This window comes from Platichthys flesus, chromosome 16 (assembly GCF_949316205.1).
Source record: "Platichthys flesus chromosome 16, fPlaFle2.1, whole genome shotgun sequence".
Taxonomy (NCBI): domain Eukaryota; kingdom Metazoa; phylum Chordata; class Actinopteri; order Pleuronectiformes; family Pleuronectidae; genus Platichthys; species Platichthys flesus.
In genome coordinates, this window is record NC_084960.1 from 6364933 (window position 1) to 6381588 (window position 16656).

General features: G+C 42.2%; 3 protein-coding genes across 5 annotated transcripts; 1 reads left to right on the forward strand and 2 right to left on the reverse strand.

The window, feature by feature from the left end:
- Nucleotides 1-4479: 4479 nt before the first annotated feature.
- Nucleotides 4480-8661, reverse strand: LOC133971529 (interferon-induced protein 44-like). 3 transcript variants are annotated; one of them, XM_062408929.1, is made up of 8 exons: nucleotides 8600-8661; nucleotides 8024-8054; nucleotides 7223-7289; nucleotides 6874-7072; nucleotides 6306-6455; nucleotides 5771-5942; nucleotides 5555-5655; nucleotides 4480-5450 (listed from the first exon to the last, which is right to left on the reverse strand). In XM_062408929.1, the coding sequence occupies exons 3-8, from the start codon at nucleotides 7285-7287 to the stop codon at nucleotides 5274-5276; spliced, it is 864 nt and encodes a 287-aa protein (XP_062264913.1). In that variant the 5' UTR covers nucleotides 7288-7289; nucleotides 8024-8054; nucleotides 8600-8661; the 3' UTR covers nucleotides 4480-5273. The 3 variants fall into 3 exon arrangements, with proteins under 3 accessions (XP_062264913.1, XP_062264915.1, XP_062264912.1); XM_062408931.1 differs by having other exon boundaries at nucleotides 6874-7032; nucleotides 8583-8661; XM_062408928.1 differs by having other exon boundaries at nucleotides 8583-8655.
- Nucleotides 8662-9162: 501 nt separating this feature from the next.
- LOC133971533 (LITAF domain-containing protein-like) lies at nucleotides 9163-16638 on the reverse strand. The gene is made up of 4 exons (XM_062408934.1): nucleotides 16359-16638; nucleotides 10636-10795; nucleotides 10268-10412; nucleotides 9163-10051 (listed from the first exon to the last, which is right to left on the reverse strand). The coding sequence occupies exons 2-4, from the start codon at nucleotides 10778-10780 to the stop codon at nucleotides 9952-9954; spliced, it is 390 nt and encodes a 129-aa protein (XP_062264918.1). The 5' UTR covers nucleotides 10781-10795; nucleotides 16359-16638; the 3' UTR covers nucleotides 9163-9951.
- Nucleotides 14210-15268, forward strand: LOC133970959 (histone H3-like). The gene is made up of 2 exons (XM_062408123.1): nucleotides 14210-14249; nucleotides 14865-15268. The coding sequence occupies exons 1-2, from the start codon at nucleotides 14210-14212 to the stop codon at nucleotides 15266-15268; spliced, it is 444 nt and encodes a 147-aa protein (XP_062264107.1).
- Nucleotides 16639-16656: the final 18 nt, after the last annotated feature.

Sequence of the window (16656 nt, forward strand, 5' to 3'; positions counted from 1 at the left end):
TGTGTAACCTTAAAGTGAAAGTTGTTAGATCCAAGTGTACAGGGTCAGTACAAAGTTCAAATATCCTCCCATGTTTGCAGGTCGGATGAAGTGTTTGTTGTTTTTAAGAATTTCTCCTCAGTGCACATTTTCCGAGTCTTAGATTTTCTCTGTAGAAACAGAGAAAGTGTCCGCTTTCTCCGTTCTTTTGCTTGAAGGCTGAGGAGGGGTCTTCAACCTGTTGTGTAGAAGAACTGACCAACACCCTTGTCACATCTTATTTATACTCTCGAACTCTAAAGCTTACAAACTCATCAGTATGGAATGACTCACCACCTGTAGAAATGGCCATTCTTGGACCAGGAACTAATATGGTAAAATTCCATTACTGTTATAAACATGTTATTTTAAACATTATAAAAGGCTAAATAAGCAGACTAGAAATATAGTTGTACATGTTACTTTATGCTCTTATCTCATGTGTAAATGTCTACATATATATATGTATAGACACATGTTAACGCATGTGCCGCAAATGACCCGCTCCCTGTACCCATATCCGTCCCCACTCAGTCGCTCCGAGTGACACACGCAGTGAGATCAGAGCTTGTTCACGCTAAGCAGCCGGTTAGTGACTTTATAGAACAGGGGTCACTAACAGGCGGACTGCGGTCCGTGTCCGGACCCAGAAGCCGTCCCGTACGGAGTCGGACCTACAGCCAAAACAGAAGGTTATCATTTTAAACCTGACGGGGCGATTCTATTTTTAACCGGCGTAGCTTTTTTTCTGCCGGTGAATTGCTTTGCAACACGCGCAACCCTTGGAGAACCATAAATTAAAACAAGTCCATTGACACAACTGCGTGAAAAGCCACAGCCGCTAGAGGTACGTTACACATGAAAAGATGGTAGAAGGAAAATAATGATAGAAAACCAAGGGAGAGATTCAGACGACTGAACCGGAGAAAGGGAGAGAAACAGAGGAGTGAGATGGAGAAAATGAGAGAAACAGACGAGTGAGACGGAGAAAGTGGAGAAACAGGAGTGACACGGTGAAAATGAGAGAAACAGGAGTGAGACGGAGAATGGGCGCGAAACAGAGGACTGACACGGAGAAGCTGAAACAAACAGGAGTGAGTCAGAGAAAGGAAGAGAAGCAGAGGAGTGAGACGGAGAAACTGAGACAAACAGGAGTGAGAAGGAGAAAATGAGAGAAACAGAAGAGTGAGACGGAGAAAGTGGAGAAACAGGAGTGAGACGGAGAAAGGGAGAGAAGCAGAGGAGTGAGACGGAGAAAGTGGAGAAACAGGAGTACGACGGAGAAAGAGATTCAATCATGATTGATCAAAGGGGAAATAAAACATGATCATATTTTGGTCTAGCTTTAGTTCAAGACCTCATGTCTGATTTGCCACTTTCCTGTCTCCAAAACGTTTGTACGCGTGGAAATACGCACATTTTCCCGTCAAGTTTCTTTTTATAAATCGCAACGTTTGCGTGGGAAGTGGCGTAGGCACGTTTCAGGCCCCCTTTTGTGCGTACGCAACGGTTATAAATGAGACCCCTGGGCTGTTGCCGTGGTTGTCAGACTCACAATTCTAGTCAGAATGTGAGTCTTAGACCGCTCCATTGGGCTGTGATTATGGGTCGTGTTTCAACTGACCAGGAAATAAAATTCCTCTTCGCTCAATTGGATAGACCTACAACCAATCAGAGCAACGTAGTATGTGACGTATGCTAAACAACGTCATTTACTAGCGCCGGGTTCACACCGGACGCTTCAGCGCAGCGCCAAGCCTTAAATAACAGCTGACTCCCATCCACTCCCATGTTAAAACTTTGTGCCGGTCACACCGGAGGCTGAAGCACCGCGAGGCAGCCTTGGCGCAGCGCGGTGCTTCAGCCTCCGGTGTGACAGGCACAAAGCCGTGCAGCGATTGTTTCAGCGTCGAGACTATTTTTTGCGATTGACTCGTGCGCATCGCACCAGGAAACACACTGGAAAACGATTTTAAACGATATTGATGACATATTTGATATGATATAAATGATCAAATATGCATCCCATACTTTGAAGTCCCCTTCTGTTTTCCTGGAGTTTTAATTTGACCAATGACATTATTAAATGTCCCCCTCTGCCCATCAACTACAGCCACACAAGCAGTGATACAGATAAAAAGAGAGAGAGAGGGGACTACGTATTCTCCACATAGGCTTAAGTGGAGAATACATAATTTACCCTCCACACCCGGCATTTAACGGAGCAAACAGCGGAGAAGTTCTTCAACATGGATGACATTAAATTAATAATTGAAGTGGAGACGTGCAGTGAGTTGTATGATCCTCGGAACATGTTGTATAAAGACAACACCAAGGAGGACACATGTTGGGACGCTGTTGCTTAATGTTGGAGCAACAAGTAAGTATATGCTTTTAATCTACTGGATCAACGGGTGATATTATTAGCGCTGCCCCGCGGTTTAGCGTCGCTTCAGTGTCCGGTGTGAACAGCCAAGCGCCGGCGCGATAGGGATTAGCGCGGTGCTTTGGCGTCGCCTCCACGTTCTCTGTTCCTCTTTCAAAATGAATGCACTGTCGATGTCTTCTGAAACAGACTCAATGGCAGCATCTACACATCTCAGCTCTCCAGCGGCAGGCATGTTTGTTGAAAACGAATTCAACCCAAGGGCACTTTGATGACGTGGTTGATGACGTTAACGTTGATCATCTGTCCATCATCGTATAAAGCCCGCCCTGACAATCTGATTGGTCCGGATGATTTTGAACCGGGCATAATTTCTCCCCAACGGAGCGACTCCAGACCGAACTTCCCGACCTCAAATGTTGTTGGCGGGGCTAAGTTCGTCTGGCATCCAGGCAATGATTTTCCTGACTTGATGAGAGGAAATTGGCAAAAATCATTATTAAATGAACAAGTATGAATGTATTCGAGGATGTAGAGGACGGGAGCTCAGGAGTAATGATGTGTCCTCCCGTGGCGAGGCTTTGAAGCGTGTGTCGAGTATCCAGGAAGGTTTTTGTGAAGCGCGTATCGAGGCTTGTGTTGATGACATATGTGGTGACGTTTGAAGCCTCGCGAGCCGGCCGTACCACGTGGCTGAGTCAGGAATCATTTCGTGGGTTTGGCGTCTGATTCGAAATAAAAGGGGCAGTGAAACGTGATACGCACACACACGCACACGCACACACACACATTTTGTGGACTTGGGACTTTATTGCTCGTTTCTTTGCAATAACAATAAACCGCCTGACACCCAGCACTGTGGAAAAGTTGTAATTTTTAAATAAAAATGTATAAAATGTTATATGCATACATTTTACGTGCAGTCACATCACAATCCTCTGTCCAATTTGTTTCCCTTTTGACCCCACCATTGTATCATAAAGACAGACACCATATTTATAATAATCATTTATATTGGCATCAAAACATCATTTATTAATTTATTCAATTTAAAGCTTCACACACCAAAGCCATGGTGTCATTAGAATCCCTCTGCCAGTTTTACATTTATTGTCCACTTGGTGGCGCAGTAGAGCAAATTAAGCACAATGAACCTTCAGCCCATGAGTGAACCACTTCGATGGAAAGCGTTAATGCTTCATGAAGCTTCATCTCGCCATCAATACTCAGGAGCCAAGGCAAAACAAAAAGCACAGGAGATGAAGCACAGGAGATCACAACAAACATTTTGGACGACGAACCGACCAGGACAAAGGGAAGCACAGACACTTATACAGACGCAGGGAAGGCAGGGGCAATTAGACACATGTGCCACAGTGTATTCTGCTCGGTCTGCTCGTGGTGAACCGGCCCAGTCAGTCCCTGTGTCTCATCATCAATCCATCGTAAATCCATTAGAGCAACATGAGCCACATGCATTTTCATTCACCACAGTACTCATGCCTCGCTCTGTTTTGTTTGAACTGCGATGCTGGAAATTACAACGTCATGAATATCATAAGATATATTCTATAGATAAATGCTTTTTACACAAAAACATATATATATATATATATCCAGACAACATCTATTCCACAGTGGTGGAATATATAATTTGAACTGGGTGATATACCTCCCTCAAACTAACTAATTACGTTAACAAAATAGCAACAGCATGTTATCGTTATCTTCAAATGTGTTCAATAAGCTTCACTGTACCTACCTGTGACTTTCCACTAACAAGAAGGTCTCTTCTGGAGCTGCCTGGTCCTGACTGATGCAGGAAGAACAAGAGTAAAACTGAGAGAGAGTCCCGGAAGAAGACATTTATTGAGGACAGTACAGAAACATTATTAGAGCATGATGCCACACTGATTGAAAACTAAGTAGAGAAAGGGATATCTGTAAAGCTGCGTCTTTTCAGCAAAGATTTACATTTTTTAGTATATTCTTTATATTTATACTTCATTACTTATCATTTGTTTGTGTGATTTCATGTGTGCTTTTAATATAAACTAAATGAAGCACAGACCAAGCAAGGAATGTAGAATTTATTTGTTAGAGCAGGTGAAAAATATAAAATACTGGGAGTATAAACACGAGGACATCACACCATCACAACAGCTGAGTTGTTAACCAGATCACGTGATGACGTCACACCAAGCTAACGACGTAATGACAGAGCATTGTCCAGCTATATTGCAAAGTCTCAATGAGAGAAATGATATAAAGACAGTAGGACCTCATTTACTACATGAAAATGAATTGATTAATAGTTAATATGTTCCAACTTCATTGATCAACAAATCCATTGTGGTTAGGAGGAAGAATTGGCAATGAAACAGTTGATGTTGAGTAACAGATTTTTATGGAAATTAATAAAAAAATGACCTTAAATGGACTAAAGATTATCCTAAAACAAAAAAAATGCTGGATTATAAACATCTGCAGGATTATTTTACCCTTCAAAGCATAGATACTGTTATGTATATGTATATGTACTATTTCATATATATTCACTTCAATTTGATTGTATTTGTCTATGGCATCAAATCCAAAATAATCAATTATAGATTACCCACTGTAACTGTAACTTTACTGTAACTTTACTGTAACTGGACATGTTGCGTATTTATTCATTTGATTATTTTGCATGCACATTATTTGAACTTTTTATGCAAACCATGATAATGCTTCAATCATCTATTTGCAGTAGGGGATATGTGAATTTTTACATGCAGGGGGTTGATGTTGAATATTACCTGCAAGACAATAAAAATTGGCTGAATATTTCCTCATTCCCCGACAAATGGCCTACTGTGTTTTTGCCTCAGGGGAATTCATGTTCCTGGTCGTTGAGGAAGTCTTCTCCATACCAAAGCATCTGTTTCAGTGCGCACAGTATTGCAGGGTTAATTTTGTCATTTGACTCAATTTCCTGATTGTTGTTCTGCACAAGGAAGATGCAGTTCATTGAAAGGCCCAGCAGCTGGTGGAATCTGTCAACCTAATTCAAGTAACAACATTTATGTTGATCAGTAATCGTACAGCGATGAACAAACAAGACATTTATGCTGAAAAATTACATTGTGCAAAAGCTCCAAAATGTACCTGCTCCTTCAGGTACTTGCTCTTGTAGATATTGATTGTGTCCTTTTTAACCTCGGGACAGGCTTCATCAACTTTGGTGATAATAGCCAGTTGGGGAATTCCTGTAGACAAAGAAACCTGATCAGTATCTGAAACATTGGTTTACTAGTATTTTGACTCATACAATCCAATGTGACACTATCAGTCCACGCAGAGAAACAGTTGTTGTGCACTCACCCAGTTCACTGGCTGCGAGTCTGACCTCTCTAATCTTCTTCACCATCTCATCACTTAACCTAGACACTGCGTCCGCAGGAACAACACACACCAGAACGTGAACTTTGTCTTCCAAAATGGGATCGGAGTTGTAACCATCATCACCCTCCAGCAATACTTTTTTCTGGTTGAACTAGAAATGAATCAAATACAATCAGATAATATTTAATGTAACTTAAAGTTTCCCTTTGTTTGACCTTATTTGTTTGTCTCGTGCACATTCACTCATATTGTTAATGTGAAACACGTTCCTGATGTTGTACTGATGTACATGTGGCTGCCATGTGCCCCAAACTCAGCAATTTGCCAATAGAAAATTGTGATATTTGAAAAAGAAATGTAAGAGCAATTAACTTTGTTTTATGAGACAGGAAATGTGCTCATCAAGTTTGTCATATTTCAATAATAATTTGATAACTAAGTTAAATATAAAACAAATATTGTCTTTTTGGTTAAAATTAGACTTTAATTAATATCAAAGTTCACAGTGTTGTACCTTGTAACTGTCTTTCACGTGTCCTCTCAGGGCCAGTTTGAGGTCTTCCACAAGGACTCCAGTGTCAGATCCTTCCTCAAAGCCCATGATGTCATTGAAAACAAAAGAGTAAGTGGCCCCTGAATTTTTGTGAAACTTGAAGGTCCGGTACTGTAAGGCAGAACGTAAATATCAGCAGTTGTCTGTGGGCCGATCAGTAATGTGTGGGGAGGCTGGAGAAAGGTGATTTGTATGAACATCCACAGATTAAAACTCTTGGCCTCTAGTTCACACATTAACCTGAAATTTAAATGGTTACAAAGCTATAAGAAGTAAAAAAACATTAAGTACTCAGATGATCAACAGACAGATTTAGAAATATTTAATGTTTCATTTAATTTATTTGTGCTGACTAGAATTTATTGCTATGAAACATAGAGACAACATTTGTACAAAACATTTGATAGAAAGCTGCTGTTTTAATATGAGTAGAGTATTCTCTCTATTTTCATCAGTGAATTACTATTGAAAATTAATTCTTGTGGTTTGTTAACCTCAATTGAGTTTTATCCTTTCCTGTTGTTCATACCTGTTTGGTGTAGCTGCTCCCAGAGATTGCATCTGTCTGAGCTCGAACGGAAGGTCTGCCTTTTAAAACGCTGTTGACAGAGTTGATGAAGCTCGACTTTCCAGCACCAACTGGTCCATGAAGCAGAATCCTGAGATGTTTGACTTGTCTGTTTACAGGCTGGTAAGAATTCACAAACACAAGATTGCTCTGATACTCCCTATAAATAACAAAAAATAAAAACAATCAGAATAAAGTGCTGTATTACTTTTATTAATGATTGCACAACATTGCAATTGTGTTCTTTTTTTGTAAAACACACAATGAAACACAATGGAGACACACTGACTGAATTTTAGATCATACTCACTCTGACACCTTTCTCCATGGCTGCTCTAACAGTAGTGAAGGAGCTTTAGACTCACTTGATCCCATTGCTGTAAAGTAGGACAGTCAGACTTCATGTTAATGCAGGAATTCACCAAAGTGGAGGAAGATGCATTCATATTGAAACTTAAAGGTCCAGTGTGTAAGATGATGGTGAAAGGGATCTAGTGGCAGAAACTCATTGTAAAACAATCCTAGTGATGTTTTCACTTGGGTGCATCAAATAAATTGTCCAGATTATTGTTTCTTTACCCTTGAAAGGGCCTTTGATATTTAAATGCTTCTGCCTATTACAGTAGCCTAGACTGGACAAACTAAACTAATTTTGAGTTTGAACCTGTTGTAGCTGAAGACTGCGCCAGGTTTTATTTCATGTTTGGAAGGGGAGGGTGAGTTAGGGGTATTCAGCTGCAACATGCAAGTTCACCACTAGATATCACTAGATTCTACACCTTGAACCTTTAAGCATAACTGAATAATATGAATAAGAATTCTTCTTGTCAAATTCCTATTGAACTACTTATTACCACCAGCATGTAATGCATTTTTTATGTTAAAAATGACCCCATGGGGTTTTGTTGTATATTGACTTGATGAAGTAAAGAAATTAGCTTTAGCTTGACAGTCACACTAAAAGTAATAATAATAACTTGAATCAAATCTTTATATGTATAGCACTTCTATAAACAAGGTTACAAAGGGGTTCACAAAAAACATGACTGAACTTAAATAAAAGGTATACTATTCAGTTCAATAGTAGTAACAGACAGATTGAAGTCCTTACCTTTGCTTATGTGGCACAGGACAGAGTGACTCTGGAACAAGGAGGAGAAGATGATTTTAAAAGCAACACTTTGACTTTCTTTTTCAGGTTCAGTCTGAAGTCAACAATGTGACCTGAACAAAGTCCAGACCTTTTCTTTGTTCAGACACCCACTCACACGCTGGCAGGGACCCAGGTTAATCCAAATCAAACCAAACTAATTAAAATGATTGTAACCCTATCGAGCATCTGAAACTCATAATCATAACTCTTAATCAATAATTTCCAGGTTGGATCTGGCACCTCATTTGTCATTATAATATCTTTAAATAAATGTTGTGTAATTCTATTCAAAATTGTCTTTTCTGCTACTGTTTTGTTTTTCTTTGACTTTAGTGTGGCTTCTGTTTTAGGACCATGGACAGAAAGGTTACTTAGAGCGGAAGTTGATAAACAGACAGAACATATATCATCATCATAAACTAAGTATAATTTATGGGTTTGTTTCAACATAATAATCATTGCACTACACCAAAATAACACTTACACTTGAGGTTATAAAAGCATGAGGAGAACTTACCCCATAGAAATAAATACCTTGATCCTTTATGGGAACTTCTGTTCTTTCCTTTGAGCTTGTGGCTCTGCACACTCCCTTTTATAGGAAATGAGCAACTTTCACTTTCATTCTCTCTCATGGTTTATCTGAAAGCACGTGACATCAGATACTTTAATGCTGGCTCACTGGCCTTCTGCATGGTGGATGGGTTCTTGTTTTCTGTTTCAATTTAGTGTCTAGGTTTATTTTTATTTTTCATGGGTGGGGGGGTTAAGGTGTGCAATATGAACCAAAGCCATTTAGAGGTGACCAAAGCAGATTAACATAATCGTAACCAATCATGTGAGGATATATTTGTACACACACTTTTGAGAATATAATCAATTAGTAAATTAGATTTACACATGCTTTTCATTCACTTGATGCATTGATTGTTATATCAAAGTGAGAAATCAGCTTTAGCTTGACAGTCACAGTTGTAGTAAGAGTCAGATGTAAGTCCTCATAAGCCTCATGAGGGAGAGACTCTGCAAACAATAACAGGAGAAATTTCTTTAATAGGAAACACTTTGTCAAGAAAGATCGAGATCTCACTGCTTAAAGCATGAGCTAAGAATAGAAAGTAACATGTTTCCTTGTGTACACTGGGAACTAACACTTTCATTTTCTTTTTCCGCAACCTGAAAAAACTATGTACAGTCTCTGCCTGCACCAAGGATATAGCACACCCTGGTGGTGGACACAGGAAGATCCAAATTGTGTGTTTCATGGTTATGACAGTTAACTGAACTATAACCAAAACAAAACAAAAAGTTAATTATTCTAACAATTATATAATTATTGCAAAGTTGTTATTAATCATTTTGTATTACTTCAACATCACCTCAAGTAGTTTCTGCATGTAACATTGTTGGACTGAAACCAGGAGTCCCGATTCCTTCAATGCTTGATCTTTTATTTTCCACGTCATTATTTTTAATTAAAAACTTAGCCTTGTTGCACTGAAACATCAAAAAGACAGTTTTGATTTCACTTTGTTGCCTTGCAAATTATCCTCTTAAAATAAAACTAGCACCATAAAAGAAAGATTTTAACTTTTCTTTTTTCCAAAGCAAATGATATAAAAACAATATAAAATAACAACAGTGTAAATCTGCAATGCTGCAAACAGCGTGGAAGATAGCTTAGAAACTAAGAGTTTTAAGTCTTTTGTTTAAAAGACAAACATTTACTGTATACATTACTGGATAGAAATAATTGGCCAAAAATAATCATGGCCATTTTTGATTCGTAATAGATCAACGTTGTAGAGCAAGTCAAATCACTAATAAGCGACTGCATGAGTAGGTTCTGAGTCCATCTCTTATTCACAGTCAGGATAGTTTCACATTCACTTGTATAAGTAAATGACTCTGTGGCAGGATGGACAGCGATGCTCCACATCTTTGCAGGAATCAATGCAGAACGGGATGCAGCTGCATAGAATACATCTATGAGGAAAACGAAGGGAGTTAGGACTTAGGACAACCATTTTCTCCCTACAACAATAACTTCTAAAACAGGACCTTTTGTATCTTTACAATTTATTATCCCGAGATAAATGACATCATTTCAGATTAAATTTTAATATTTCTCTCTATGTTTTCCATAGGTTACCAACCAATGAAACTATGTGCAACAAGTTTTAATCAAAACGATCAATTTACCCAAAGATGGTGAGGCCGCAGCAGACGGCCCACGTCAGGTGGCCTGCTTTGTGCTCCGTGGTGGTGACCACAGTCTGGTAGCAATAAGGACACAGCATTTGTCCTGGCACATCCTGCAGTGCAGTTGTCACGTCCACATGAGTGACTGGGGATGAGAAATGCACAGTGCGGTGAAATAATCAAAAACATAAAAGCATTTGCATACATCAACTCACATATAACTTGCTAAACTTAATAATGTATAAAGCAGTATAGTAGTGTATATAAGTTCCTTACACACTAAACAAACAGTTGAGCTTTTTCAAAAGGTATGAAATGAAGAAGGAAAATTAACAACATCTTCTTAAGCAGCAACCTCAGACACAGACCTCCTTGATTAACAACAGGTGGAGGTGAACCCGGTGAGAATCCCGGATGAGGGTGCATTTCTTGCAGATGTACCATACCCCCGTAGTTCATGGGTTGTCCAGAGTATGGTGGAGCTGAGACCTGTTGTGGGTTTCCCTCCTCCATTGCTAGATTTCCTGACTGGATGACAGGAAATTGGAGTATGAATGTATTCAATTCCAATTTTATAACATGTACAGGAAACACATTCTGCCTCACAGTTCAATGAAATTCTTAATTTGCGATACCTCTCAGCAACGTCAAACATCACTAAACATTGTTCACACAATATTTTGTAAATGTTTTTTTGGCATTAGGGGCCATGTGGGGAACTGCCCCACCAGATCCAGATGGCGCTGTTGTGCATAAAGCTCAATACATCTGTACTTTTAGGCAAAATATATTTTATTTTATTTTATATGCAAAGTAGCGTGAATGTGTGTTTGAATAAACTTGACTCACAAGCATTATAGTCTTGTTTTGGAGTCATTTGATTTGTGTGTGTTGCTGTCTGTGTGCTTGCTCTGTGATAAGCCTCTCTCTTGCCGTCCGTCTCTGCTCCGGGGGCAACAGCCCAAACTTAAGACTGTTGCCATGGAAACAACAATGAGGTGTAAACCACACAGGCCAAAGTTAACATTGGGAGATGGGGGGGCACTTTCAGATGCGTTCCACGAAATCTGCCTAGCAACTCGACTCGAGTAATGCGAAACGCGACTCCAGCTCCCAGCCTGTTGCCTGCTCGGCTTCAACTGAGCTAAAAGGCCAACAGATTATCCCCGATCAGTGAACACGACCTGAGACTATGGAGAGATTTCACTCACACATCAGATGAATAATACGGTTTGATGTACGGCTTGTTCTCCTGACGGAGATGCTGGACATGTCTGCGCTCCCGTTTTCTGTGGTAACATTAGTTAAAAGTTATTGACCCGACATGAGCCGGTCCCCCAGCAGAGAGAAGCTTCAGTTTACATTGCCCCAACAGTGGCGGTTTTGGGCACGGGCGAACCTGGCAGCCGCCCGGGGCGGCACCTTCTCATGTCACGTGGGGGGCGGCACGATACAAAAAACGTATCTGGCCCGCGAAGCGGTTTTCTATTATCTATCATTTCACTGTGTGTGTTATTGGCAAATTGGCACCCCCTGCAACTGCAGCGCCCCTGCTTGATGCTGTGTGAGAAAGGGGAAGGGGAGGGGGCGCAGGGGACAGTTCACCTCTGGGTCTCCCAAATGGAACGGACAAGGGGGGGGATCCACTGTATAGAGCAGTGATTATCAAATTGTGTGGCGCGCCCAATGTTTTAACGCCCGCATCTCTTTAACGGTGGAGCAGTAAACAAATCGCTCTTTCGCCGTAGACAGGGGTCTGCAACCCGCAGCTCTGAAGAGCCGCCCCACTGCAGTGGCTTACTGAACAGTGTTGTGTGTGTCGCGGACAGCATGGCACATTTTTTTGTCAAAAGCTACTAGCGACAAATCTAGCGACTTTATCTGGTGATATTGGAGACTTTCTGGTGTTTTGGAGACTGACGTGAAAGCACGTATGTTCTGCAGTTACTGTCCTCAACGAGCAGCGGGTGCTGTCGTGAGCCCCCCGCCGTCCCAACGCACTCACAGGCGGTCAGTCTCCTAGTAACCTTACGCAAGAGTCCTGCACAGTGTTGCCAACTCCTCAGTAAGGAAAGTAGCTATTGGCCGTCCTAAAAGTTCTTAAGTTTAGTTTAGTTTTCAGGGCCTTGAAAGGGTTCAACTTTTTACATCATCATGCGGCGCCCCAGGATGATGTGCGCTGTACGATGATGTGCAGTGATGATGTGCGCCACACAATGATGTGCGGTGATGATGATATGCCGCAGGATGATGTCTGCGGCATGATGATATGCGCCGCATGATGATGTGCGGTGATGATGTGCGGAGCAGAATGATGTGCACCGCAAGATGATGTGCGCCACAGGATGATGTGCGCTGCAGGATGATGTGCCCCGCACATTGATGTGCGTTGATGATGTGCGCCGCACATTGAAGTAGGCCATCACTTCTCAAAATAACTCCATCATCATCATCACAGCACATAATTGTGTGGCGCACATCATCTTGCGGCAGACATCATCCTGCTGCGCACATCATCACAGCATATCATCAAGCGGCGCATATCATCATCACCGCACATAGTCGTGCGGCGCACATCATCCTGCGGTGCACATCATCCTGCAGCGCACCTCATCCTGCAGCACACCTCATCGTGCGGCGCTCATCATCCTGCAGTGCACATCATCTTGCTGCGCACATCATCACCGCATATCATCGAGCGGCGCACATCATCCTGAGGCATCATCCTGCGGCGCACATCATCACCGCGCATCAGTGCGGCGCACATCATCTTGCGGCAGACATCATCCTGTGGCGCACATCATCACCGCACATCATTGTGCAGTGCACATCATTCTGTGGCGCATAACATCATCACCCCGCATCATCTTGCGCCGCACATCATCCTGCGGCATCATCCTGCAGCGCAATCATCGGGCGGCGCACATTATCCTACACTGCACATCATCACCGAACATCATCCTGCTGCGCACATCATCCTGCGGCGCACATCATCCTTTGGCCATATCATCACCTCACATCATCGTGCAGCGCACATCATCCTGCGGAGCATATCATCATCAACGCACATCATCCTGCGGCCCATATCATCATCACCGCACATCATCGTGCCGCGCACATCATCCTACAGCGCACATCCTCCTGCGGCGACATCATCCTGCTGCGCACATCATCCTTGGGCGCACATCATCCTGTGGCGCACATCCTCCTGCATCGCACATCATCCAATACAGGACAAAATCGATTTATGTATGTGGGTCTAGATACAGCATTAAATTCATGACGTTATTTTGAGAAGTGATGGCCTATTTCAATGGCAACTTGTAACTTATACTGTGTTGCGCTCGGAGAGGGTCTCGCCCGGGGCGCAATTCCATGTGGAACCGCCACTGCGTCCCAACTCTTCTCAGAGTCAAGTTAACCCAGCTGTGCGTGCCTGAGCCCACCTGAAGGTGGATCACTGACTTCCTGACTGACAGGAAGCAGCGGGTAGGGCTAGGCAAGCTTGTCTCTGACACCCGGACCATTAGCACTGGAGCCCCACAGGGTTGTGTGCTCTCCCCTCTACTCTTCTCTCTCTACACCAACAACTGCACCTCCAGCCACCCCTCTGTCAAACTCGTGAAGTTTGCCGACGACACAACCCTAATTGGATTAATCTCCAATGGGGACGAGGCCGCCTACAGAAAGGAAGTTGACAGCCTGGCTTCCTGGTGCAGCCAGAACTACCTGGAGCTGAACGCTTTAAAAACTGTAGAGATGGTAGCAGACTTCAGGAGGAGCCCAGCCCAAACCGCCCCCTCTCCCTGTGTGACTCCCCAGTCTTTCAGATTCCTGGGCACAATCATCGCACAGGACCTGAGATGGGCGAAAAACATCACATCCACCATCAAGATGGCCAGGCATTGGATGTTCTTCTTGCGGCAAATGAAAAAAATCAACATGCCGCGGAAAGGGATGGTTGAGTTTTATACAGCCATTTGTGAGTCCATCCTCACCGCATCAATTACCGTCTGGTTTGCTGCCTCCACTGCCAAGGACAAGGGCTGACTGCATCGGATCATTCGGTCAGCCGTGAAGGTCATCAGCTGTGACCTGCCGGCTCTCATAGATCTGTTCCACTCCAGGACCAGTAAAAGAGCAGGCAAGATCGTTGCTGATCCTTCCCATCCCGGTCACCACCTTTTTCAGAGACTTCCATCCCGAAAAAGGTTCCTGGCTATCAGGACTAAAACCTCACGCCAACTGAACAGTTTTCTGCCCATGGCAGTGGGCTCACAAACAAGCCCCCTGCATCACACTGACTCTGCCCCCCCCCCCCCTCGCTCTTAATTTATCTCCATAACTTATTGTTTCTTACTGTTTATATTGTCTCACTGTATATATTGTTGTTTTGTTATTATGTACAGTGCACCAACCTAACCATGGCAATATCCAATATATGCAAATATATGTGGCATAAAAAGAATTCTGATTCTGATTCTGATTAGATAGATGGTATTCAGAATACAGTTACATCGTTGAAATCAATGGATACATGACGGTACTTCTGTTACACGAGTTTATCAACAATCTAAATAAATCAATGGAAATGGAGCAAATGCCGCTCGTAAATCCACTGGAGGCAAAGCCCCCAGGAAGCAGCTGGCCACCAAGGCTGCTAGTAAGGGCGTCCTGGCCACCGGCGGCGTGAAGAAGCTTCACCGTTACCGGCCCGGTACCGTGGCTCTGAGAGAGATCCGTCGCTACCAGAAATCTACAGAGCTGCTGATCCGCAAGCTGCCCATCCAGCACCTGGTGAGAGAAATCGCTCAGGATTTCAAGACCAACCTGCGCTTCCAGAGCTCTGGTGTCATGGCTGTGCAGGAGGCCAGCGAGGCTTACCTGGTCAGCCTGTTCAAGGACACCAACCTGTGCGCCATCCACACCAAGAGGGTTATCATCATGCCCAAGGACATCAAGCTGGCCCGCCGCATCCCCGTGGAGAGTTACTCAGATTAGTTAATGTAACGGAATACGTTAAAGATTACATTTTTGGGCATGTATTCTTGTAACGGAATACGTTTTGAAAGTATTCTTCCCAACACAAGACTTATATACAGACTACAGACTGGTACAGACAATCACCAACAGGAAGTGCAGACAGAAAACACACAAGGAACAGAGACTACAAAATAAAACAGATAACAAAAACACAAGTGTGTAAGAATGTGAAAACAGGAAATAACTCAACCATACACAACAGAGATTTACTAAATAAACAAAAAACACTTTAAACAGAGGGAGAACCTAAACAATAGAAAATACCAAACCGTGACAAAATGTACAGCAGTAACAGATATTTTCAAAGCACTGTTATAGTTTTATTGCTACTTTAAATCTTACTAAAGGTGTCAAAATGATGGAGTGTAGTTAAATGTCATGATGTAGAAATACAAAGTGAACTACATGCACCTATACATCAACATTGAACTTAAGAACAATATCTGTAACGTTGAAGAAAAGTAGGTTTCGCTCCGGCCGGATGTGAGCGGTTGACAACAGCAAGTGATTTTATGAGTCATTTCCTTTGTGGGCAACAGAGCCCTGAAAGCACAGTTTAGAAGCCGAGACCTGCTCAGATACTTCTTCAGTGATACAACCAGTATTATTAGTGTATCAGTGCTTCTTTAGTCTGTATTTGAATCATACAGAAATATGCAGTGCCACAGTGTATTCTGCTCGGTCTGCTCGTGGTGAATAGGCCCAGTCAGTCCCTGTGTGTCGTCATCAATCCTTCCTAAATCCATTAGAGCAACATGAGCCACATGCATTTTCATTCACCACAGTATTCGTGCCTTGCCCTGTTTTGTTTGAACAGTGAGGCTGGAAAACACAATGTCATGAATATCATAAGATATATTTTATTGTACAAATGCTTTTGAAATAAAAACACATATATCCAGACAACATCTGTTCCACAGTGTTGGAATATGTCATTCTAACTGGGTGTATGACTATGCCTCCCTCACACAAAATCATAACTTTAACAAAATAGCAACAGCATGTCATTGTTATATAGCTTCAAATGTGTTCAATAAGCTTTACCTACCTGTGACTTTCCACAAACAAGAAGGTCTCTTCTGGAGCTGCCTGGTCCTGACTGATTCAGGAAGAACGAGAGTAAAACTGAGAGGGTCCCGGAAGAAGAAATGTAATGAGGACATTAGAGAAAAATAATTAGAGCATGATTGCCACACTGACTGAAAACTAAGTATAGCTACAGCCAACTATAACAATATTATGAATCAACATGTATTGCAATAACATCAAATAACAGAACATCACAATATTGGTCAAACTGAAAACGAATAGAAAGTGTCCCCAGAGAGGTAAAGCGCAGTTTAGAG

Bases quoted from the DNA above. Each gene is read 5' to 3' on its own strand.
- LOC133971529 (XM_062408929.1), bottom strand. From the start codon at position 7,287: ATGGGATCAAGTGAGTCTAAAGCTCCTTCACTACTGTTAGAGCAGCCA. The intron at 5,943-6,305 runs GTACAACACTGT...ATTCATTTCTAG, and splicing joins ACGTGAAAGACAGTTACAAG to TTCAACCAGAAAAAAGTATT. The intron at 5,451-5,554 runs GTACATTTTGGA...TACTTGAATTAG, and splicing joins GCAAGTACCTGAAGGAGCAG to GTTGACAGATTCCACCAGCT.
- LOC133971533 (XM_062408934.1), bottom strand. From the start codon at position 10,780: ATGGAGGAGGGAAACCCACAACAGGTCTCAGCTCCACCATACTCTGGA. The intron at 10,413-10,635 runs GTCTGTGTCTGA...TCTCATCCCCAG, and splicing joins ACCTGTTGTTAATCAAGGAG to TCACTCATGTGGACGTGACA. The intron at 10,052-10,267 runs GTAAATTGATCG...TTTTCCTCATAG, and splicing joins TGCGGCCTCACCATCTTTGG to ATGTATTCTATGCAGCTGCA.
- LOC133970959 (XM_062408123.1), top strand. From the start codon at position 14,210: ATGCCGCGGAAAGGGATGGTTGAGTTTTATACAGCCATTT. The intron at 14,250-14,864 runs GTGAGTCCATCC...ATGGAAATGGAG, and splicing joins TGAGTTTTATACAGCCATTT to CAAATGCCGCTCGTAAATCC.